The following is a 25325-nucleotide window of genomic DNA, read 5'->3' on the forward strand; positions in this document are numbered from 1 at the left end:
ATCAATAAAACAAAATTAGTCCTTTGAAATAAAATTAATAGAATAAAAACATTTTGGAAGGTTGTTAAAGAAAATAAAAAAGAAGACACAATTTAGCAAGACTGACCCAAGAAAAAATAGAAAACTCGAACAATCTAATATTAGTAAACAAAATTGAATTAGTAACTAAAACATTTTTTTCAAAGAAAACTCCCAAGTCCAGATGGCTTCATTGGTGTATTCTATTAAACGCCAGTCCTACAGAATCTATGTCAGAAAGTAATGGAAAGGAGAACACTTTCTAACTCATTTTATGAGGCCACTGTCACCCTCGCCCCAGAAACCAGGCAAAGCTGTCATGAGATGTGTAGCCCAATATACTCGTGAGCACAGCCCCCAAATTTCTTAACAAAATTTTGACAAATAGAATTACAAAATATGTAAAAAGGACAATACACCACGTTAGTCCCAAGAATTTAGTTCCATTAACATCTGAAAATCATTCACCTAAATTCTCTCTATTAATAGGATAAAGGAAAAACACTGCATGATCATTTCAACAGATGTAGAAAAAATATTTGACAAAATTCAACACCCTTTTATAACAAAAACTCTGTTGCATAGAAAGAAAAGGGAATTTATTCAACTTAAGGGTAGTAACAAGAAAAGTCTTACAGTTTATGCAATATTAAAGGTCAATAGAACAAAGTAAGAATGTCTGCTCTCACCACTTTTATTTAACATTGTACTGATGATCTGTCAGATTTAGGATCCTATAAGGCAAGAAAAAGAAACAAACGGTAAATGTATTAGAAAGGAGAAGTAAAACATGCCTTTCCTTGCAGACAACGTGGTTGCATATGGAGAAAACTCAGAAAAATAAAAGCTACTAAAACTAAGAAATGAATTCAGTAAGTCTGCAAAATAAAAGGTCAACATGCAATAACAACTATATTCCTAAATACTAGCAAGAAAAATTAAAAATCAAAATGTAAAGACCCTCCACAATAAAAGAATACCTAGAAATAAATCGAATTAAAGATGTGCAAGACCCTGTCACAGAAAATTACAAAACATTGCCCTGAGAAGTAAAAAGACCAACACAAATGCAAAACTATACCATGTCCATGGATTGCAAGACTTAATTTATTAATATGGCAGTTTCTACCAAATTGATCTATAGACAATGCAATTCCATTGACATGCTAATGGACTTGAAGAAATCAAAAAGCTGATTTTAAAATTTATATGGAAATAAATGATGCTTGATCTGATGAGACAACTGTCAGAAAATAAAAGCTGTGCAGTGGTGCTCAAGAAACTTATTATTTAAGCCACAATTTAAGCCTATCATTTTAAAAAAAGAAACAATAAAGATTAAATTAAAAAATAAAACTGTAAGAGAAAAACATGTTGAAAATCATGAAAAAATGTATTCAATCTTTTCCTCAAATGTAATTCTTCCAGTTTGAAATATTAAACATTATTTTCTAGGGAAATAAAAGTTATCTATGATCTGGGATCAGTGAAAGGCTTTGGCTTTGAACACCTTTTCTTAGAACTTTTGTTGGACTACAGTGAAGATCTTGAGTATATCAGGATGGACTTACAGTAGCTAAACAAAACATTAAAAAAGTACAGCAAATGAGGATGGATTTACTTTATAAGTAAGATGTACACAGATAATTAAAATTTACTGTCCTTTTAAAGGATTTTAACTGAATTTTCTTCTAATCCTTTTTTTTCCTTTTCTCACTTAACATACCTCCAAGTAAATGGTCCTATGACTTTAGGCTGTGATGCGAAATGCCTTGGGATTAATTCCACCTTGGAGTAACGGTGGGAGAATGTGTGTGCGTGCGTGTGCGTGTGCGTGTGTGTGTGTGTGTGTTATTCTGGAATAAACTTCTTGTGTGCATTTCATATTTTATAAAAAGAAAATACTTAAATTGTTTACCATCCTCTATTAATGAGAATTTTTCTTGTTTTCACAGGGAAGAATGGACAGAAGCTATTCAGGCTGTGGCGGACAGACTTCAGAGGCAAGAGGAAGAGAGAATGAATTGCAGCCCCACTTCACAAATTGATAATATAGGGGAGGAAGAGATGGATGCTTCTACAACGCATCATAAAAGAAAGGTAGAAAGTAGTAACGTATTCCCGTCCTTAGCACATTCCTGTGTATGGAAGAAATATGCTAAAAACTGTGATTTGGAAAAGAAAAAAAAAAGTCAGCCTGTTATCTAGGTGCAGTTGGTTTTTATTCAGGTGAATCTTAAATACCTGCCGTTGTTTAAACCCAGATCATTGAAGCAGCGTTTCTGAGGGTCAGCCCTCAGCACTGAATGCTGATAGGGCTTGTTACGGGATGGCGGCTGATGTGCCCTCATGCTGCTTTCTGACTTGCATCTTTCCCTTATTGTTTCAAATACCATTTTAGACACTTGGGACTAAAACGTTTTCCCTAATGATTGGGTCCTTTGCCGCTTGGCGCTCCGCGCGCTCCTGCAAGCAGAGGCAGGAAAGACCGCATTGCTCCCCCCACAAGGCCCCAGCCTCTCTCTGGCCAGCAGGAAAGTGAACAGCCTTGGAAATAATAGTTTGTTGTGTTTTTTTTTTTTTATTTTAATGGAATCTCATGAGCCAGTAAGGGAAACAGACTTTTCCTTCCCTTAGTGCTCAGAATAATAAGCGCCAATTTATATATTTATTGTGAATTGTTTTTCATTGCTGTAGAAAATTGAAAAGCGACTTCACTATGAAAAAAATGATATGTTAAGGCGAATCTAAAGATAGAGGTGTTTAAAAATAGATGAACATGACTTTTACCATGTTAGGACATATTTGTTATAATAGATTATAAATTAATCTTCAGGAGGGAAAATGCTGATTTTAAAGGTAATTATCCATCTGTTTTCATATAAGCGCAGTGATTCGGGACTCTTTGGAGTCAGCCTCCCTGGGTTCACATCCTCCTCCTTCTACAGGCTAGACATGTAAACTAGATAAAGTAATGCGGTCACACTTGGAGTCAGTTAATTATCTCTTCCTTCTTTGAAATTTCTATCCTAATTAGAATCCCATTCTGTGTTTGATCCTGGCCAAATGGCCAAGAACACTTTGTGTCTTCCTTGAAGACTTATCCTCTCTTTGTTGATTGAACTGAATTTCTCTTTACTTTTAAGTCGGCTTCCCCTGCCCCTTGCTCCCCAGTCGTTGCAAACAAAAACAACCCAGATTCGCCACATACTCGGGGAGAAGAATGCTGCTTTTCCTAGTGCATGCGCACTTGTACACAGTCACCTCAAAATTTAACCTTGCTTGTGATTTAAAATCAGATCCCAGTTAACCTTATCTTTTGAATTAAAACTATCCCATTTAATAACAAGCTATACCAGCTCTACCCTATTTAATTCTGGGAATTCCTAAAATCTTCTTCATAGCAAAGATTAATAATAAGACACTGTTGAGGTAGAGGTTGAAAGTGGGGAGTTTATAACACCCCAACTAGAAATATTGTTATTGATGGATCAAAGAATTTTGGAAACGAATATGGAAACTTACCAGAAGCATGTAGAATGGAGACAAAAGATGTAAAAATGGAGAAGTATAGTAGAATTTTATTTTTTTCAGTTAAGGCTGATTATAAATGATTATATAAGTGTAGTAAATTTTCCTCTTTTCACAGATTAACATTTGTAAGCATTTATTATAAACTTCTTTATTCTAGGCTCTGAACATTCTATTAGACTATAATATTCTATTATCTCATTTAATCCTCACAAGAATCATCTGAGGTTGGTACTATTATTATCCCATTTTATAGTGGCGTCATCTGACAGTGAGAGAAATTAAGTCATATGAGGACTTCCAGTTACACACTGTACAACTTCAATGTGCAACTTGCTTTTTATTGATTCATATATCTTGAACCCTTATAATCTCTCTTATACTCATAATCAAGTTATACTAGAAACAAAATTATACAAGTATCCATTCTCCTGTGATTGTACTCTTTTACAAATTATTATTTCAAACTGTTGGACTTATGCAATGTTCGGATATTACTTAATTTTATTTATATTAGAGAGCACTCTTGGAAGAATCAGTAGAATTTTAATATTACAGAATAGCAGTAGACAGTGAGGATTCACCGTGTGTGTAGCGGTGGGGAAAATTTCTTAGTCCTTCTGTTCGTTAGTCCCCTCATCTGTGAAGGCGGGTAACAGTGGGACTTCACTCATATGGTTTTGAGGATTAAAATGAGGGACTTCTTGTAAAGTGCTTATTTGCTAAGTGCTCAATGAATATTAGCTGTTATTGTTAGCTAGTATTCTACTTCATCCACACATACTCACCTTTTTAAAGCAGATTCTCTGAGAATTCTCTCGCTAAAACAGCCTCCAAAATGGGAACTTGATAGTATTTTGAATTTTGGGGGTTTTGTTGTCTTATTTGGCCTGTATCTGATTTCAGTTGTTCTTTTTAAATTTCATTTCATTTAAAATTGCATAGCTTAAAATACCTTAAATGACAAAGAGTTCAGAAAAAGAGAGAACATTGTATTACCACCTGTTCTCTAACGATCCTGATACTTTGGTTAAAAATGGGGAAACAACTGTCGTCCCTTCCCTGAGATAAATGGCTCTCGCATCGTATTCTTTATGTGTATCGATTGTCATACAAAGAATCGTAGAAGTTCAGATTACTTTTCCTTTCGGACTGCAAACACGGATATTCTGAAATAAGAACATCCTTCTCGTAACTTACAGAACACATCTCCTTCTCTGTTCACGTTTGAACGTCGAGCGGTAGGACGGAGCGGAGGGCTCCGGACCGGGGTCGCTGGGCTCGGAGCGGGCCTGGCTGCCCCCCGGCCTGCAGCCGCGGCCGGGTCTTCGCTCTGCGGGGCGCCGTCGCGCGGGGTGCGGTCGCCCGGGGAGAGGGAAGGGCGCAGGGTGGTGGAGGGCAGAGCGCAGGCCTCACAACCCGACTGCCGTGCTGGGCTGTGTTTAAACGCACAGATGTATCAAAAGAATTAGCCGGGAGACTTGACTGGGGTACAGATGAAGTGTTGTGGAATCATGCCCCTGAAACCTGTATAATTCTGTTAACCGGTGTCACCCCAGTAAATTCAATGAAAAGGAAAAAGAGATATTCTCAATAGAGTTATAATTTTATGTTTTTTTTTAAATAAAGACTTCGCTGGGGCTGCGAACTACCCGCTGCTGTTCTCTGGGCCCGGTCAGGGTGTAGGGGCACAGCCTTAAGGGACCATCAGCCAGAGGAGAACCAGTGTTGCTTCCTTTGTAAGCGACCCCCCGTCGGCCTCTCGGGGGCCGCTGACTATCGTCTCACGGTTTAGTGTAAAGTGCAGGCCGTACCTCCCATCTTCCCCTGAAGTCTGACTCCAGATCTTGGCATTTTCTTACCTAATTCCTGGCCACAGGAGCTCAAAGCTGGGTAAGCACTGGAGAGTGGGAGAAGAGACGGGGGAGGTGCAGAGATCCCGGCCACTGCCCGCCTGACGCGTGCTGTGGAAATGGGCCGATCGGGTGAGAGCGTTCCCCGCGCCCGAGGAAGAGAACCGGGGGCCACGGGCAGGGAGGTGGGCAGGGAGGCGACCGTCTGGAGGCGCGCCCCGCCCCGCTCCGCCGCCCTGTAACTTCAGTGCCCCGCAGGGCTGTATGTGGGTTAGTCCTTCCACTGTAAACGTCTGTGGGATTTATCTGTTTGGACAAAATTTGCTAAACCTCTGTATTCTTTTCTGAGAGATTCCTTATATTCCTCTTCAATTACATGTTCATATTTTAACCTGATTTTCAAACTAGACATTTAGTCTTTTTCTTATATGCTAGTGTCTATGATTTCAGTACATTTAGTAAGCATTTGTTACGTGTGCATATGTATCTATAAGCCTAACGCAGCCACATCAGTATGTTAAACAGTATGTAAAGGAAAGAGTATAACTATGTAAAATGTTTACTGAATAGATTTTTAGGATTGGGTTTTGAGGGGTTAATTTTTCTGGAGAGTAACCATGCTCTCATTTTTTTATTAAAATCTTACTGTATTTCTTCCCTTAATACCATGCAAAAGAGGAAAACATTTTGTAATAGGTTACATTCCACTTGTAAAGACTAGATAATTATCCTGTACACCACACTGAACGTGAGCATTTGGTATCAAAGAGGCTTTTACAATGTTCTGAAGGTTTGTCAAAATAGATACGAAATCTGTTTCTGATTTTATCACACAGAAGGCTTTTTCCTAATATCAACTTCCATGCAAATCCCTTTTTTTTTTAAGATAGAATCTCTGACAGAGCAGTGGGCTGTCAGACTTTTTAAATCTCTCTCCGTCCTGAAGAATCACAGTCCTAATGGAACATAGTAATATTTCCTGATGACGTATTACTTTTCACCTGAAAATATCATAAAGCAGTTTAAAAATTCTTTTTTGATTTTTACCCCTGAGAATTCAGTTTCAGTTTATATGATATTGAGTAATAGGACAGGGCAAGTATCATTTTCCAATTCTCTTAAACAAAACAATGAGAGGGCTGCTCAAAGGAAGCTTTAAGCAATAAAATGACACAGCCTATTCATGAGAATAATGTCTCTCCTTATTGCCATGGAACAAACTACCCACGTTCGGTGTCTTCAGACAATCACAGCGTGTTATTTTTCACGATTCTGTGGTTTGCTGGGCAGTTCCGCTGCCTTCAACTGTGTCTGTCAGGCAGCTGCATGCAGCACGTGGGCTGGGCTGGAAAATGCATGAAAGCCTCGCTCACGTGTCGGGTCCCTGCTTCCTCTTGCGTGATCTCTCTGTGCATGTGGTGCCTCATCTTCCAGCACCTCTCTGCATGGACTCCCGCTTCCGCAGAACAGCCTGGTCTTCTGCAGCGTGAGCGCTGGCTTTTAAGAATGACAGGCTCCAAGGCTAGGTCTGGGACTGGCACGCTGGCGCTTTGGTCCCACTCGGAGTGCAGAGCAGGACACACCGGCAGCCCAGGGAGAGAGAAGCTTGACTCCACCTCTGTTGGGAAGACTGGCCTGTGTATAGTTGAAAGGTGGAGGCAGGCTTTCGAGACCACTTAGCACAAACAGCTTTGTGGCTCTGTAGCCTTCCTTGATTTTTAAAATGTGTTAATGAAAATGAAATTACCAACTCGCTTTTTAAACTATAGTCTGTATATTTAGTCCCATTTGTGTGATTTTTAGTTGAATTAGTGAATGTGCTTGATTATTTTCCTGATGTCTTTTTGCTATTTTTCTTTTGAACTAGAGATATCACTGAATGGTTCACACATTATGACTTGACATTTGGAAAAAATTATAGGCAGCATATAATGTTGAAAATAAACGTAGGCATTCATTTGTAAAATTTTTACACATATTTACATAAGGAATATTGATTGGTTTGTCATTTTCTTACAATGTTTTTGTCTAGTTTGGTATCAGAGTCATGGTGACCTCATAGAATGAATTGGGAAATGTTCTCTCCTTTTCTATTTTCTGTAGGAGTTTATACAGAATTAGTATTATTTCTTCCTCAAATGTTTATAGAACTCACCAGCAAAACCATCTGGTCCTGGAGTTTTTCTTGACTGATAATTTGAGGAGCTGAGGAATTCTAGGTTCAAAATTATTGTCTCCAATATCTGAGAACTGCTTCAGTGATTTCCAGCACCCACGACTGCTAATGAGACAGCCAGAGATTCTCATTTCAGGGGGTTTAGAAACTGGTAAAATTGGCTTCTGAGTGGATGAGGCCAATGTATACATACATGTTTACAAATAAATTATATCAGATATTTCATAGATTTTTTAATTTGTATTTTTCAGACAATGAATGATTTTGACTATTTGAAACTACTAGGTAAAGGCACTTTTGGGAAAGTTATTTTGGTTCGAGAGAAGGCAAGTGGGAAATACTATGCTATGAAGATTCTGAAGAAAGAAGTTATTATTGCAAAGGTAACTGAAATTTTTGTTTTCACTATACATGTGTGTGTTCATGCATGCACATGATTAATGTAGAAATTCCATTAAATAATCAAAGTATTGATTGTAGGCTACTGCTATAATAATATCTGTATATTGATATTTATAATAGTAACACTTTCAAAGGTTTATAATATTATCTCAGTATTATTTACTGAAGCTATTTTATTCTCTTGAGGAGATGGAAATCTTTATGTCTGCTTGGGAGAATATTTTTACTATGTATTTGTGACCTATATCATTAATTACACTAACGTTGCTTTTTATTTTGTTCCCAACATTCTGAATTTCTTATTAAATAGGAGGGATTAGTATAACAGATGATTTGTACTCAAATTATAGAGCTTATGTGTGTTGAATGGAAAAACACATTAAAAGATTTGAAAATACTAGAGTAACAAAACTAAAAGAAATGATAGTCTTTGAAATTCAGCCTGGAGGCCTTAGCCACCGCCACCACCCCCCGCCCCCTCCCCCCATAACTTCATTCACTTATACAAATAATTAAGACGTTAATGGTCCCAGTCTTCAGGGGTCTAAATTAAATCCCATCTCCCTCAATAGACAGATTTGATATGCTTTATAAATTGGTCCATGCTTTATGTCTTGCTTAATGCAGCAAGTGACATATCATATTATTGTCATACTTTATAGACTGCATTATTCACGACAGCACTTCCTCATCTGGGGTGTCCTGCCGACCCACACCGTGAAGTGACGCCCCCTGTGTCTGGGACATTTGTTTCCGTCTCAGCTGCTTCCCTGTCAGGGTCTGGTGTTGGAAATAACCTTGACCTGGAGTTGCGCAGGCCCAGGTTTCTATCTCAGCTTTGACTCTCTCCACCTGATGACGTCTAACAACCAGGTGTTGGGGGAGTACCAGTCCCTCGGGGACATTTGAGAATATTTGTTGGGGGGCTTATGTGCATGTCAGCATGACTCAGGGAAGGGGAAGATACTGACAGTCACCAGGGAGAGGCGAAGCACGCCCAATAGCCCGCAGCCCTAGAGAGCCTTAGCTTACTCACTTATAAAAATTGTCCTTGTGAGAAACAGTATTCCTGGACAAAAATATGACATTGATTAGGATATGTACAGAACTCAGCATAATACCTGGCTCATATTAGAATTAAATTGATATTTGATATTTTCTGGGAGGCAGTACAGGTATTGTGGGCCCTGCTGCTTAGTAAATGATCCAAACAAATCACTCAACTTTTTGCCATTGTTCCCTCAACTGAAAAATGAGGATATGAATAGCATCCCTCTCATAGATGAGTTGTTGTCAGGATTAAATGAGTGAAAAAATAAATGGTATATAGCCTTTGCCATCATTATTGAATAAATTTAGTTATAGATATAAAATAAAGATAAAATTGTATTAAGTGAAAATAAATGTTATTGTTACATATATTGTCTGTGATTATCATTACCACCTACTGTGTGTCATGCATGACTAAATATCATTTCCGTTCTGCTTTTCCAATTATACACAATGTCTTATCTCACTAATTAATTATACTTTTCTGGGTAACTGCGCAGAGCTGGGTATATTTCATAAATGACAGAGTATTCTGATCACAGTAGATCCTTGCTGCTTTCCCCAAGAAATCCACATATCAATTTCTTGAAGGAAAAGATGCTCATTCACAGCGAAAAGATTAACAATGTGACATTTCGGAGTCTGACAAGACCTGAGGCCTGGATACTAGGGTGCCCGTCTCGACATCATCTCAGGAACAAACGATGCACATGCGCCTTACGACTACTGACGTCGCCTAGTTACGGTAGATGCCCCGCTGCTTGAAGATAGACGGCACTGTTGTGAAGTGGAAATGACCATGAATGTTGGACTCAGGTGTGGGCTCAGTCTTGACTTTCCCAACTGCAGTCTGAGCCGTGGAGCTTCTGAGAAACCTACCTGCTGAGCTGCCACAGGGACGAAAGGAGATGTCACCCTCAGTGGCCCTAATAAGGGAGTACAGGTGTTCTCTTCCTCCACTTCTGTGCCATTTCCTGCCTCTCACCCTCCCCACCAAAGCCCAGTTACCTCACAACAGTCAGACGGGCAATGAAGGGTGAATTTCAGACCATGTATAGTTAGGCGGGCGGGGGGTGATGGATTGGAGAGGATTATGAAAATAAATATGGGAAGGACTGTTCTGTTGTTCACGTTCTCAAGGAAGAAAATCCCATTTTCAATAAAGCTTCATTCTGTGAAAACAATTATATTTTAAAAATCATTATTTAGTATTTCACCACAGATGAACATACAGTCGTGTGCCACTGAATGATGTTTAAACCAGCAGTGGACCGCATATAAGACAGTGGCCCCATAGATGATGTAGGGGCCGAAGAGCTCCCATCACCTAGTGACGTCACAACGTTGTAGCTCAGTGAATCCCTCACGTGTTTGTGGTGCTGCTCGTGCAGACAAACCTATTGCTTGTCAATCCCATAAAAGTACAGCGCATTCAGCTATGTACCATCCGTAATACTTGATAATGAACAACTAAGTGGTTTGTGTATTTACTACTTATCATTATTTTAGAGTGTGCTCTTTGCAGTTAGTCAAAAAGCAAGATTTGCTATAAAACAAATCTTACTATTGGACGTGATCAAAACACACGAGGCTGCTGGGTTTGCCAGCTGTAGCCTCATACCTCTTGTGTTTACCACATCTCTTTAATGCATCATTTTCCCTTGTCCTGATTTAATCTCACGTTGTTTTGTTCATCACGGCCCCTAAACATACAAAATACGCTGCTGATGTTGCCAGTGAGAGGCCACGCGGAGGGATTGAGCTGGAAAAGAAGTTGAAAGGGATGAAGGACCACGAAGGTGGGAATCAGTGGTGGTCCGTGCTCGCCACTCAGGCGCGTCCCTTTCCGCCACAGCTGTGATCTTGGAGAATAAGGACAGTCTGCCCCACTGAAGCCACGAGGCTAACGCAGACTTGGGAAGGGCCTGTCTCAGACGGGGAGAGATGTCTAATGAACAGATTGAAGACCAGACAAAAGTGTGCCCCATTCAGCACTGTGATGATCACGGCCAAAGCAAAAAGTTCATTTGTGATGCCAAAACGAAAGGCTGGCCCCGACCGTGGCGTTGACTGCACCGCCAGCTCTGCGTGGCGTGAAGGGTTCAAGGACCACATTCACTCCCGGAGGCCCGAGTGAGTGGCGAGTCTGCGTGTGCCGGCGTGAGGGCAGCTGAGAATGCTGGGAAACTCCGGGTGCACTGAGTGGGGAGGAGAACCCCCTGCCAGAGAAAGCACTCAGTGTGGATGAAACCTCCAGCTCTGGAAGCGGACGCCTGGGAGGACTTCGTCCGTAAGGAGGCTGAGTCAACGCCAGGCCTCAGGGCTTTGAAGGGCAGGATACGGTCTTGCTTGGGGGCAGTGTTGCAGGCTGCAAAGTGATACCGTCTGTGACCGGGCACAGTGAGAAGCCAGGGCCAGCGAGCACATCAGGACGCGCACGCTGCCAGTGGACCGCAGCGGCTGTGAGAAGCCACGGTCACCTGCCTCTGCTTCCAGTATGTGCCCCTGAGTTGCTATGCAGCCAAATAAAAGGAGGATGACCAGGAACATTATCAATAAGAAAATTCTTGAAAGGTTTTTTTTTGGTGATTTTTGTATCATTATTAATATACTTTGATTAAGTATGACTGACTTTATATAAATTTATGCCTTATAGCCGTCTCCTGTAAGTTGATCAGTTGATTTTCTGTGTGTGTGTGTGTGTGTGTGTGTGTGTATAGCAAAAGCTTAGCAATAAAGGAAGCATGTCACTGTGTTATAAAATCTTTTTCTGTTCTAGGTTTTCATCTTCTGGCCTTAGGGAAATGGCAAAATTTTTATATTATTAATGCTTAGAACATACATTCAAGGTTTGCCTTTTTCTTTTGCAGGATGAAGTGGCACACACTCTAACAGAAAGCAGAGTATTAAAGAACACTAGACATCCCTTTTTAACAGTAAGTGAAGAGGGGACAGATGTTATAATCATAACATTTTCAATTTATGGGAGTTATACAGAACAAAGCGAAGAAAAATAACATTTTAAAGAACATTAATTTAGTATACCATTTTCTGTGTGGAGAGACTGTAAGTCCAATTTCTTCAAAATTATCCAAATGTATGGATTAAATTTACAGTATTGCATGCATTTGTAATCCCTCCAACTGTGTACCTACGACTTTGAGATTTTTTTCCGCCCATGAATTTCACTACCTTTAATAAAGTATTTCATACAGCAAATAAATCGCCTATGGCATTTTAAAGAGATCACTGAGAAAATGGTGGACTTAAAAAGGTTCTACTCAAAAGATGAGTAGTAAGTGTCTTTATATTTCTTTTGTTTATTGGCTTCTAATAAATGTATAAATGATCAGGCAGCATTGTCTTCACATATGCAAGGCAGAAATCTTCACTGAATCCTTTTTTGGTAAAATTGAGATTTTAGTTATACAGTACTCTTTCAAATACTGGAATACTGTAGTAAATTAAAGTTAAGATAAGCTAAGTCATGATGTTTCTTCACTAGGCAAAGTATAAATGGACTTATTTATTTGTTATGAAACAAACTTGATATTTTTAGTCCTTTTCCTAAAATGCTTATAACAGAGGCATAATTTGCAAAGTGTCTATATTTCTGGTTCCAATGAAGTATATTAAGATAAAAGTAACAGCTTGACTTTAAAAAGGAGGAGCCTCTTAAAGATTTAGGATTACCTAAAGTAGGAATTTTCAAAGGTACCATCAGATATCTAAACTTACTGTGTTTCATTGTTGTGTTTCCTATCTAGTGTATTAAGATAGTTCTTAAGTTCTCATATTTTTATAGCCTGTAAAATTACATGAACGAACCCCATTACATTGGGTCATGTTATATAACCCATATGCAAAAAGTTACGCTCTAACTATATTAGATCCCCAAATGTAACTATACCTATATTCCTTAGACTTCCAGTAATTTGTTACCCTCACTTTAAGGTCACATGGTTAAGAACTTTGGGGACCAGTACAATATGAAAGAGATGACCCCATAGATTGAGACATGCTTATCACAATTTCTAAGTTAATTTTTACTTAAAATTTTCCTTTTTCCCTAACAATACCCATTGCTAATCTAAACATAGTTTGTTTTATGTTTCTCATAAACTCTGCTTAAGCACTCTTAAGGAGTAAGGAGACTCATAAGGAAGAATAACAATTCATTTCCTTTGTCATGCTTACTGTGTCTACGTGTTCGGTTTGGTACCGTTATAACAATGTAAGATTATAATATAACATTTTCTCTTTTTCATTTCAAGTCCTTGAAATATTCCTTCCAGACGAAAGACCGTTTGTGTTTTGTGATGGAATATGTTAATGGAGGAGAGGTGAGTGGCCAAATAAATTCAGCCCTTACATCTGCATGATAATTTTGTCAATGACTTTAAAATACTATTTAAAATGTAAATTATAATATCACAGTTTTTTACTTCTTGGGAGGAATATGTGTAGCTCTTTCTATTATTGAGTGGCTGGGAGCTGAATAATTCCTAATGATAATGATCGTTTACCTTTTAATAAGTACTTTCATATTTTGGTAAATGTAATCATATTTTCCTTTTTTCTGTGTTTTCCAACTGTAAAAATTTTTAACAAAAGTAAAATCACGAAATCACGTTATTTAATTTTGAAGATAAAAAGTATAGGATTTATTATGCTTTACAAAGTTCTTTCTCAAGTTTTTGTGAAACTTATAAAAAATTATTTTACTCATTTTAAACGCAGTTGAACAGTAGTCCACAGGCACATGGTGACTGAGTTTTCTCTTCTTCTGCATAGTAGTTAGAGTAACCTTGACTATGGAAGACTTTCAAAGGGTCTTGCAGTTTTAAAGAGCAATTCATTAATTTTAGTCGTGTATTTCACCTATTCCTTTCTCCTTCTGATTTTGACCAAAATCAATGTGAGGGAAAAATAAAATTTACTAGAATAGTTAATTGGAAATATTTTATATTGTGGGCTTTCTGAAGTAAATTTAAATTTAATAAATAGGGGCTTGTGTTTCAGGGACTTTAACAGTCTTGTTTTCCAAAAGAAATTCAATATCCCTGTAGAATATTTTCTCCTATAACATTATCTGACTTGTAGGAGTTAGTTCATTGCAAAAGTTCATTTATTCATTTGGCAAGCACATTTTCAGTGCCTGGGTAGTATGGGCTTATGATAATGTCTTAAGACATCATCCTTGTATATGTAATGTCCCAATTTTTTATTCTTTTAGGTTATCAAATATACTTACACATTTTAAGTGCACTTTCTAAATATAAATAGTTATTTACTTGGTGGAACTTAATGGGATTATTTCAATTCTTAATGTACCACTTCTGGGAAGAAATCTGTTAGGAAATCTACAGTGATTTATTACATTTGGGTTTGCTTTAGGTTCACCAGGCCATTCATTCTGCCCTGGGATTCTTCCTAGAAATACAGAAAACTCAATTGCGGTAGAAAAAATACCAAACAGAGTACTTCAGTTTTCTAAATAGAGAGAAGTAAGGGAAGCTATAAACACACACAAACAATCCACAGCAACACCTATAGATGCATCCAGTGGGGAATATCTGTGTCATATCTAGAGGGTGTGAGCAGAATACTATCCTGTTGAAGAGTAAGCTCTGGTAAATTGTTGGTGCTTACCCCAACGACAGCATCCGCAGATCTCTTTTTCTGCAACGCTTGTCCTCAGAAAGGCTTGTTTTGTGGGCCCTTTGAAGAAGTAATTACAGCTAGCCTGGATTTTACTCCACTCGTACTTACTCTCTGTTGATTTTTAATTGGCAGTAACATCCTTTAAGTCCGTGTGCTGAACTGTTGGTCTTGGAATATAAATACAGCCGTTGAGACATTTCTTTTCTTATCCTTTCTTCACATGTTGTGAATACATGGGCTTCTTTCAGCCTAATATACTGCATAGGAGTTTAGCATGATGGTGGCCAAACCCGGTATTATCACTGTGTTTGCCAGTACTGTTCAAAGAACTAAATAATCTTGATGTAAGTGGATTTTGAATAAACAGTCTTTACGAAAAATCAACAGAGGAGGCTTATAGGCCTATCAGTATAATGGAGTCCCATCCTCATCACATTTAACTTATAAATAAATTAAAAGAAATAGGCTCAGCAAAAGACAGGGTGGATGGTGGGTAAGTAGATGGATAGATAGGTATCGCATGGTGATTCTGCCGTCCTTCTTGATGAGTGTGCCCAGAGAGTGACCTCAAGGTGAGAGATATAAATTTGCTCTTCTTTTACTCCATGTCGGTTCCTATTTGCCATCCTTAGAATTGCATGAGATGTAAACTCAGGTGCTTAAAAATGTAAAGTTTTTTTAAAAAAACATGGTCATTAAGTACATCATTGTCACACTTATTCATCTAAAGAAACCATATTATTTCAATTATGGAGGAAAAACTGTGCTGGGCGTAACCATATGGAGACAGAATGTTGGTCTCTAGTGTGGTGTTTCCCTAGGGAACTTTCAGGGGCAATTTTGATTATATTAGATCATTTATGTGTAAACGTTAGAATCCACTACAGTATAGTTCATCTGCCTATTAAACATGTAATGGGCCACTACTATGGGCTGGACCTCAGAGGAAACATGGTACTACCCTTTAGACGATGAGTAGGGACTGCCGAGAAGTAGGGAAAAAAACCTAATGTATTACATAGTTTATTTTAATTGGGGAGATAGGCAAGAGAGTGTGTGTCTGTGTTAGAGTGTCATTATCACCGTGATGACACTGGGTGCCATGAGATACCAAGAAGAGGCTCTTGAATCAAACAATCCAGAAGAAGAGAACAAGGAAGGAAGAGGAGGATGCTGAGGAAGGAAGCCCTTCTTAAATGGTTGCTAAGCGAAGACTTAGTTGTAAATAGATCAAAGTCAAAAAGGATGAGGAGGAGGACGTAGCTGCACAGAGGCAATAGAACGTGTAGATGGGCGGGAGCGTCAAGTTCTGCCCCCACTGCCCAGATCCCGCGCAGTCTGGATGCCACATGAGGTCCTGCAGGGGAAAGCCAGGAGGGCTAGTAGTCGAGGGCACACTGGGACAGGTCTACTCTCCCCAAGGCAGTGGAGCATCACTTAAGGACTTCTGTAAGAAAGTGTTGCAGAAAGAATACTCTGTAGCAGCATGAAGCTTGGGTCACAGAAGACAAAATTGGAAGCCGAGAAACTACTTGGGAGGCTCCTGCAAGTTAGAAAGTTTTCTGTGGTCCAGTTGCAAAAACAGTAAGGTCATTAACTGAGACAATATTAGCGAGAAGGAATCAAGTTCTACTGATGCTTAGGTACTAGAGTTTCCAGGGTTGAATGACTAAACAGGGTTTAATAACATCATAGAGTTTGCTGTTTGCTGCTGAAGGACCTGTGTGGGCACATCCAGAGAGACAGGAAATGCAAGAAAGGAGTGATTCTGCGGGGATCGTGCTAGATTTGAGGTTCCCAGGAGAAACACTGGAGAGAGAGAAGTGAAGAAATGTCAGTGTGAGAGAAGTATGTAGAATTAGAACATTATTGGTCAAGAGCTGTCCCTGGAAATACCGATGTCAGACACGTGGTCTGGAGAGGAGCTGGGGAGGGTCCTGGACAGGAGCCCGCTGAGCGCAGTATATTAACTGTAATGGCAGTTCTTGCAGAGTAGCACGGAAGAATCTACTGGTGCGCACGTGGAGCACCAGGGGCTGTTCCTTTCTCCCGGGGCAATCCAAGGTGTGCGTGCACCTGGGCTGAAGTACACACTGTACGAGGAGCGGTGTTGAGCTCCACAGAACAAGGTTATGAAAGTGAGTTCAGAGCAGCCTTAGGTGGGCAGTGAACCAGCATTTGTGGAAATAATTTAAAAAGCACCCTAGTAATCACAGTGCTGCTAACACGGCCAAGCCACTCTCTTTTTGTAGCTCAGGCGTCATCAAATTCACATAAGCAGAAACGTGTTCTGGGGGAAAATGAAACCGGAAGGCTGACTGAAGTGTTGTCGCTGTTGAGTCGGGTTTACGTCTCCACTTTGGACTGTCCTCCACCATCTCACTCGTAGCTGTATTTGCCGTCGGCCCATAAACCAGGCCTCTGTGCTTCTCTCTCAAGGCTGAAACTGCCTGGAAGTTAACATATTCATTAGGGGGGTAAAGGAAAATCATTATGTAGAAATGTTACTATCTGATACCTCACATTTTTTATGTCCTTTATATGGGCACAAATGAACACTTATTTACTATTCTTGTCCATATTTAGCTCATTTTACACTATATATCAATTTATTTGGTAAAAATTCATTTTATTTTTTTGCATATGACTTTCAGTTCCATGCCAATCTTGGGATCCTTTCATACTTATTTCAGATTCTCATTATTTGGCTGGCATTTTGTCTTCAGTGAACCAAAATCATCTCATTTTAAATTTACATAAGGCAGAAGTGCTGGCAGTCAGCATTCTAGTTCTAGTTACTAATTTATGGAGGTGTGATTTGGGTGATTTTTGAATTAAAAGTATCATTTTATATTCATAGTGATGATTTTTTATATTTTACTAAATTCATAGATATATAAATATCTTTATTGTCTGGAGTCTGACAAGCTAATTTCTTTGCTAACTATTTTAGTTATTATACTACATATGTTATGTCAGAATTCTATTACTTTTACCCAAAGCTTTTTAAAAAAATTCCCAAAGGCAAAAGAAACTTGGGAACATTTTTAATGTATATTTTCATAATATTTCAAGGCTAATTGCCTAAAATAAATCGTTAAACGAATATATCAATGCATGAAAAGTAATAATACAAAGACACAAGTAGCCTCAACATCCACGATGCTGATTTTCATATGTAGGATCTCAAATTAAGGTGACAGGAACTGCAGGAACTCACAAGGCATTGGTCTGTTTCCGTTATTCCTTTCCATGTGTTTATGGCACAGCACGGAAATCTCAGGGTAGTCAGACTTCTCACATGAAGATCATATGACCCCAGAGTGGGCATTTCAAGAGAATGAAGGAGGAAGATACAAAATAGTATAAGTGGAGACCATAAGAGAAAAGGCAGAACAGTGGAACAGAACAATATTTAAATATTAGAAACCATAATCCCAAAAGAGTTTCTAGTCATTTGTGTCCTTCACCTTTCATTTAGCAGAATACTTTTAAAACTCATCAGTGTTGTTGTTTTATATCAGTAATTTCTTTTTGTGCCTTTAGTTCATTATATTCATATATCTTAAAGTGTGTATACAATCACTAGTAGATAGATGTTTGGGTTCTTTGATGTTTGAGGTTATTAAAAAAAACTGTGACTATACCAGTATAAACCTTTGAACATGTATCAGTTATCTTAAGTAAATACCCTGAAATGCAATTTCCATGTCATTTGATATGTTCAACATCAAAAGAAATTATCAATTTATCTGTCCCATTTTGCATTTCTTGAATGTTATTTACTATCATCATCACACTTGGAATGGTTAACTTTTTAAAATTTTACCCATTCTTGTGGGTCTGTAGTGTTGTATTGTAGTTCTAGCTTGACTTTCTCGAACAACTAATGATACTGAATATCTTTTTCTGTGCCGATTTTCCATTTGCATTTCTTCTTTATGGAAGTAGCTGTTAAAATCTTTTGCCCATTTTTTAATTGGGTTGTCCTCTTAATATTCAGTAGTCAGACTTTATAGATTCTAGATACAAGTGCTTTATTTTTGTAAATAAACATAATATATGCTTTACAATTCTTTTCTCCCAGTCCATGGCCTGACTCCTCATTTTTTTAATGGGGAATTTTTTACCCTGTGTATAATTTTGTTTATATGGAAAAATAAATATGTTTAGTTAAATATAAAATTTTTTTGGAAAAATTATCTTCATGTATAATTTACATGCAGTACACTCCATCACTTTCAAGTCTGTCATTGAGTGAGTTTTGACAAATATGTTAAGTAGTTTGCCATCATCACAGTCATAGCACAGAACTTTTCTATCGCCCGAACCCATCGTCCATGCCCCGCTGAAGGCAGCCCCGCCCATTGCCCCTGCCTCGGTAGCCATTGCCACACGCTCTTCCAAGGGTTGGAGGGATACGGCTTATAAATTAGATTAAATACAGTCTATCAGTATTTTTCTTTTGTGGGTCATGCATTTTGTGTTTAATTTAAAATTTATTAACATTTTCTGTTTTCCTCTAGAAGTGTTAATAGTTTTAGCACTTGTATTTCGGTCTAATGTTTTAGTAGTTTGTATGTTTCCAGGAATTTGTCTATGTCATCTAAATTTTAAAGTTTATTTGCCCGACATCATTAATAATGTTCACTTATTATTGCTTTAGCACCTGTAGGATCAATAGCTGACTTCTCTCTTTTATTCTCTTTTTGTATCTTCTCTATTGTTGTAAGTCTTTCTAAAAGTTAGTATTTTTGGTATTTTTAGCTTTTGATTTCATTGATTTTTCTTCTATCAGTTTTATCTATTTCATTGATTTTTGCTCTTTATATCCTTCTGGTTACTCGGGATTTAATTTGCTTTCTTTTCTTCTTAATGTGGAAACTTAAAGCATTTATTTAAACCTATATTTTTCTAATATAAGTAATGTTATAAATGTCCCTGTAGCCACCAGTTTTTGTTATCTTTATATATGTAAATATTAGAAGCATATTTTTAATGTTATGTGTTTTATATGTTATTTTATGTCTATTATATCTGTTACTCTTTTCCCCAGTTTATTAATTTCTCTTGTCATGTTTTCTTTGACTAACGGACTATTTAAAGGTATATTGTTTCATTTTCAAATACTTGAGGGTTTCCATATATCTTTTAACTTATAGTTTAATTTACCTGTGTTCAGAGAATATACTGTACAGTTTACATCCTTTTAAAGTTACTGAGATATGGTTTTTGGTCCAGAAAATGTTCTGTCTGGTGCATGTGCTATGTGTTCTTAGAAAGAATGTGTATCCTGGCATGTTGGTTGGTCAAGTTGTTTGATAGTACCATGTTGTTCAAGTGTCCTATACTCTTACTAATTTTATGTGTACCTTTAAAAAACTCAAATATTGAGAGAGTACTGTTGAAATCTATCCACAATAGATTGTGGATATATCTATTTTTTATTTCCTTTTCTTAGAGGCCACCTACAGTTAGTTTATACTTCTTTATAAATGCAATCTGATAATTTCTGCCTTTTAAATTGGGAGTGTTTAATGCGACTGTACAAATCATTTTGATTAAATATTGCTATTTCTTTTATTTACCTCATCTGTTTGCTGTTCCTGTTTGGAAAATCTCTTTTTGCCTTCTTTGTAATGACTGTTTTTGCTGCTTTTCCATGTCATGTTCACTTTCGGATTAGCTTTGCCTGCTTTGTTTTGCTTGTTATAACGGTGGTATTAACAGAGATTCCTTGAATTCCTGTCCAGTTCTAGGCCCAGCAGGGGCAGCTATATAGACACAAAGGTCTTTCACTTACGTAGTTCATACTATGCAATTATGAGGAAGGCTTGAGGATGTAATGTCTTGTTAACGGAAAAATTTATACATTGTCTCAAGTGACTAAAAACTGTACGTAGTATAATAAATGATATGCTTTAGAGATAGATGACCTAAGTTTGGATCTCAGCTGTACCATTTAATAGCTATGTGATACTAGGCAAGTTTTATAACATTTCTAAGACTTCATTTTTAGGGTGTTTTTTTTTTTAATATACATGATGGAGATAATAATTGTGCCTATTTTATAAGGTTGTTTTGAGGATTAAATGATAATGCATACAACTTAGCTCAATGCCAATTAAGTACAAGCTCTCAAAAAAGTATGTATATTAATAGTAATAACTTATATTTATTATATTTACTCACCTCTAATGTGGAGAGAGCATTGTGTAGCTTCTTTTATTGTTGTTAGAATGGTCAGTTCTGAATGCTCAAAATGCCATGCTTTATGATTTTTATTGTATTGGTACTAAATATATTTCACTAATAACCCAGATAGTCACATATATCCTAATGGATTTAAATATTTAAAAATAGTTGCTGTTATAATTTTTGCCATTTTAAAAGTATATTTTATTCTCTAAATGAATTTATTAATATTTAATGTGGTAAAACTGAGCAATCTCTACTTTAATCTTATTAATATAGTTTTAATAAAATATTTTTATGGAAATCATTTTAATGATAGAAGCAGATTTGGAATTAAAATTATTTTTAAAATAGAAACTAGCTCTGGCTGGTTTGGCTCAGTGTATTGAACACCAGCCTGCGAACTGAAGGGTCGCTGGTTCGACCCCAGTCAGGGCACATGCCTGGGTTGTAGGCCAGGTCCCTGATTTGGGGGCAGCTGTGAGAGGCAACCAATGTATCTCTTGCACGTTGATGTTTCTCTCCCTCTCTTTCTCCATCTTTTCCCCTCTCTCTAAAAATAAATAAATAAAATCTCTAAAATAGAAGCTATCTTCATACTTATTACATTATTAAATATTGTCATTAGGTGACTTTTAATCCTACTTTTCTCTTGCATTACTTCTTTAAAAATTGTCACCTCAGGGCTATTATTTCAGATATCAGGGACCTAGTTGGTGACCTTGAATTGTTTTTACATTTCTAGACTTGTAAGAAGAGGGCAAGAAATAGAGGAACAGGGCTGGAGGTATTAGCTGATAATTTGTAGCTAACATAGTGAACTACTGAACAGCTGTTTCAGTGTTCAGTTGTCCTGTAGCATCCTAAGCATTTAACTTGTGTTAAGAAATTTTATATTGAACTATGTTTTTAAAATATGACACTTTTACATTTATATCTCATGTCTATATCACTCTTCTTTCTGGAGCTTCAAAAACTGAGTGTAAATTTACATTATTTCGCATTGATTTTTCTGTGCGAAATGCATGCAAACTGTGAGCTCAGCTTGTGAAAAGAGTAGACAGCATCTGGACAATGATTAATATGACTTACCTGCTAAACGTAAGAATATGTTTGACCCTATAAAAGTAAGTATTTGAATGTTCGTTTTATGTTGTAATATTATTCCAGTTGTGGAGCATCGTATTTGCTGGAGACAATATTGGTTTCCTCCCCAAAACTCCTTTGTTGAAACCTACTCCCCAGTGTGATGCCACTTGGAAGCAGGGCCTTTGGGAGTGATTAGGTCAGGAGGGTGCAGCCCTCATGGATGGGATTAGCACCTGTGTGAAGAGGCCTCCGAGAACTCTCTCCCTGCTTCCACCACCTGAAGACCCAGCAAAAAGACAGTCAGCTCTGACCCCAGAAGCAGGTTCTCGCCAGGCACCCTACCTGCCACTGCATTGATCTTGGACTTCAGCCTCCAGAAGCATGAGAAATAAATTCCTATTGTTTATAAGCCACTCAGCCGATGGTATTTTTGTTACAGCAACCAGAGCAGACCTAGAGATTGTTGTTGATTAGTTTCCCCATAGGTGAGCTAGAACCATTCTTTTCATCTTGGGTCTTTTTGCAAACCCAGGGGGTGTCTTGAATGCCATTATTTCACAGATCGTCATGTTACTGCTTAATTAATTAGTTGTCTTTAGGAGACTCAAGTTCCAATTTCAGTTAATATTATAATAATGAAGGTAATCATTGAAATTAATGAGACTTCTATTGAGCAGATTTTGTTACTCTTTAGCTAATCAATCTTTTCCTATTACAAAGGAATAACCGTCTGTGTAGGCGGAATTTGCAAGAGAAAAAAAGATAATTCAGTTTAAAACCCAAGATTGCAGTGACGATTCTCAGCACATTTTTAAACAACAGATCTTTATTTTGGGGGAAGTTTGTTGCATTAAGAATATAACTATTTTTGCAAAATATAGCAGTTGTCAAAATCAGCATCCCGGGTTTGTGATGAAATACAGATTTGTATATTCAGTAGGTTAAAATAATCTGTTTACATTGCTGTATTTCCACAGCATGGTGAAACAACATAAAAAAATGTAGTCTTTGCCTAAAGAAACTTAAATTTTTCAAGATACACTCCTTGCTTAAGCTGCAAGTAACTTATTATTTTCAAATAAAAACAAGTTTATTCAGTATTGTATGATTTTCTTGAAGTTTCTAATAAAAATGCTTTATCTTCAGAACCTTATTTTCCTTATAAATAATTCTTTGGAAGGAAGTTTTGAATTGAACTTTATTCTTTGTAATACATATTTATTAAGCACGTAATATGCGCCGCATATCAGGTGCTGAGGAAGCAAGGCTGTAGAGCACTTGCATAATTTTTCTCTTTTCCCTGTGCCTCTGGACCAAAAGAAATTAGTGTACTAAAGTTCTCATAAACCTAAGTCAGTACAAGCTTTCACAGTAAATTTATCAGAAACCGTTATATAGTTTTTTATTACAAAAGGGTTGACAGTACATATTCATTGCAGAGAACATCAAAAAGCCAAAACTTTATTTCAGTTCAATTAAAAAAAATATTTATTGACCATTTGTTCTAAGCTAGTTACTGTGCTATGTCAGGAGTTTCTCGGTGACATGAACAAGGCAGGTGGCCTCGGCGCTTAAGGAAGGCAGTGTTCTGGGGAACAGAGAGTAAACAAATAATTATAAATAATTTTCAAGATGTAAAACAAGACAAAAACCACTCTAAATCTCACCATATAGCGATAATAATTGCTATTACCATGTTCCTATATATTTCCTGTTTTTATACCATATATTTTCCAATTTACTCAGTGTTATAAAATACATACTAGTTGTCTACTAATTAGTTACGTAGAGCTACTATCACTTACTAAAGCCTCACCAAATCTTTGAACCTTTAGATTATTTCCATTACTTCCCCATGGCCTGCGTGCACTAGAGTGGCCTTGCTTTACGTACACTGTGATGTACTTAACAGACCGCTGCTTTCAGACATGTACATGTGACACTAAAGATTTGATTGACTGTTTCTAAAAGTTCGCAGAAATGGAGCATACCATATGTACTCTTTTGTGTCTGCTTGTTTTCCTCAGCCTAATGTTTTGGCTATTTTGCCTTTTGTTGCATTTCTCAGTAGTTTGTTCCTTTCATTGTTGAGTTACGATCCGTACACATGGGCTCTGCCGACATTTGCTCATCTGTCTGCTGGCGGTGGACATTTGGGTTGTCAGACTTGCTATAAATATTCAATTTTATTTATATTGTTGCTATTCTATGTAGTTCATTTTACCAGTTTTCCCTCTTAGGATTTGTTTCATTTCTTTTCTGCTTGGGAAATCCTTCTTCATCCTGCAATCAGATAACTAGTGACTTGTATTTTCAAGTTTTAAAAAAATAGCATTATATTTTATATTTAACCATTAATGACATCTGAAATTTATTTTGTTTTGAGGTGAGACGAAAATCAAATTTTACTTTTCTCCAGATTAGACCAGCTATTATGGCACCATTTATTAAATAATCGTTTTTTCTCATATGCTTTGTCATATACTGTCATTATCAATGTTTATCATACATTAAATTCTTATAAAATAACCTGTTTCTGGTTGTCTGATTTCATTGCTCTTTTAGTGTGAATCGTAGCTTTTATAGCACCTCTCGGTTTCTTCAGGCCAAAGTTGTCCTGAAGGCATTGTTTAATATGTCACAGCAGAGATCTTCTGTCTCCATAATATCTTGGCTCAGCTCATTCATTTTTCCTGAAAGAGTCCTGTACCATTTCTACCTTTACTTTCCCTTCCGAGCTCATGTAAGGACGACCTGTGTTCCTTGAAAGATAACACAAGACCTCAGTCTGTGCCAGGTAAACGTTACATCCTTCCTGAAACTGACTTTTCCTTCATTCCTCACATATACTCTTCTTTCCTTGTATACTTCTCTCTGGACTTTGTCACAGTATCCTGCTCTGCTTCCTATTTTTTGTCCTTGTGCATAGTGATACCCTAAGATTCTGAGCTTAATTCTCTTTTCAGCTTTTACTGAATTCCTGGGCTATACTGTTCTTCCTTGGTTTTCACAATGTCTGTATATCAATGACTCCCACGTCTACTTCTATACCCTTGGGGCCCCTAATTTCAAAGCTAAGGCATCAAATGCTTATTTATATATTAACAGGTCAGAATAAAATCAATCGCTCTTCTGTCCCTGTCCCCAGTTTTTTCCTCGACTCCGCTGCTGCCACATCCACTCAGCCACCCACAGGGAAACCCAGCATTGTTGTCCTCTCCCTTGACCCCCAACGGGGCAAGCAAGGCCCCTCTGGGATTTTGACTCTTGAAATGCCCGTCACTACCACTCTAGTTGAAGTCCCTCTGAAGCTCTTATTTGGCACGTCTGTAACTTCTGATATTGTC

At 37.5% G+C, this 25325-nt stretch overlaps 1 protein-coding gene across 2 annotated transcripts in view; it reads left to right on the forward strand.

Annotated features, from left to right (window-relative positions):
- Positions 1–25325, forward strand: part of AKT3 (AKT serine/threonine kinase 3) — a 202059-nt gene that overhangs the window by 135727 nt on the left and 41007 nt on the right. For both annotated transcript variants that reach the window (XM_054576703.1, XM_054576704.1), the window contains 4 exons: positions 1974–2118; positions 7830–7961; positions 11901–11966; positions 13305–13373. In XM_054576703.1, coding sequence (XP_054432678.1) covers positions 1974–2118; positions 7830–7961; positions 11901–11966; positions 13305–13373 — 412 coding nt within the window. The remainder of the gene's footprint in view (positions 1–1973; positions 2119–7829; positions 7962–11900; positions 11967–13304; positions 13374–25325) is intronic.

The sequence above is a fragment of the Pteronotus mesoamericanus genome, unplaced genomic scaffold, assembly GCF_021234165.1.
Source record: "Pteronotus mesoamericanus isolate MK-2021 breed Mesoamerican mustached bat unplaced genomic scaffold, CSHL_Meso_final contig_347, whole genome shotgun sequence".
Lineage (NCBI taxonomy): Eukaryota > Metazoa > Chordata > Mammalia > Chiroptera > Mormoopidae > Pteronotus > Pteronotus mesoamericanus.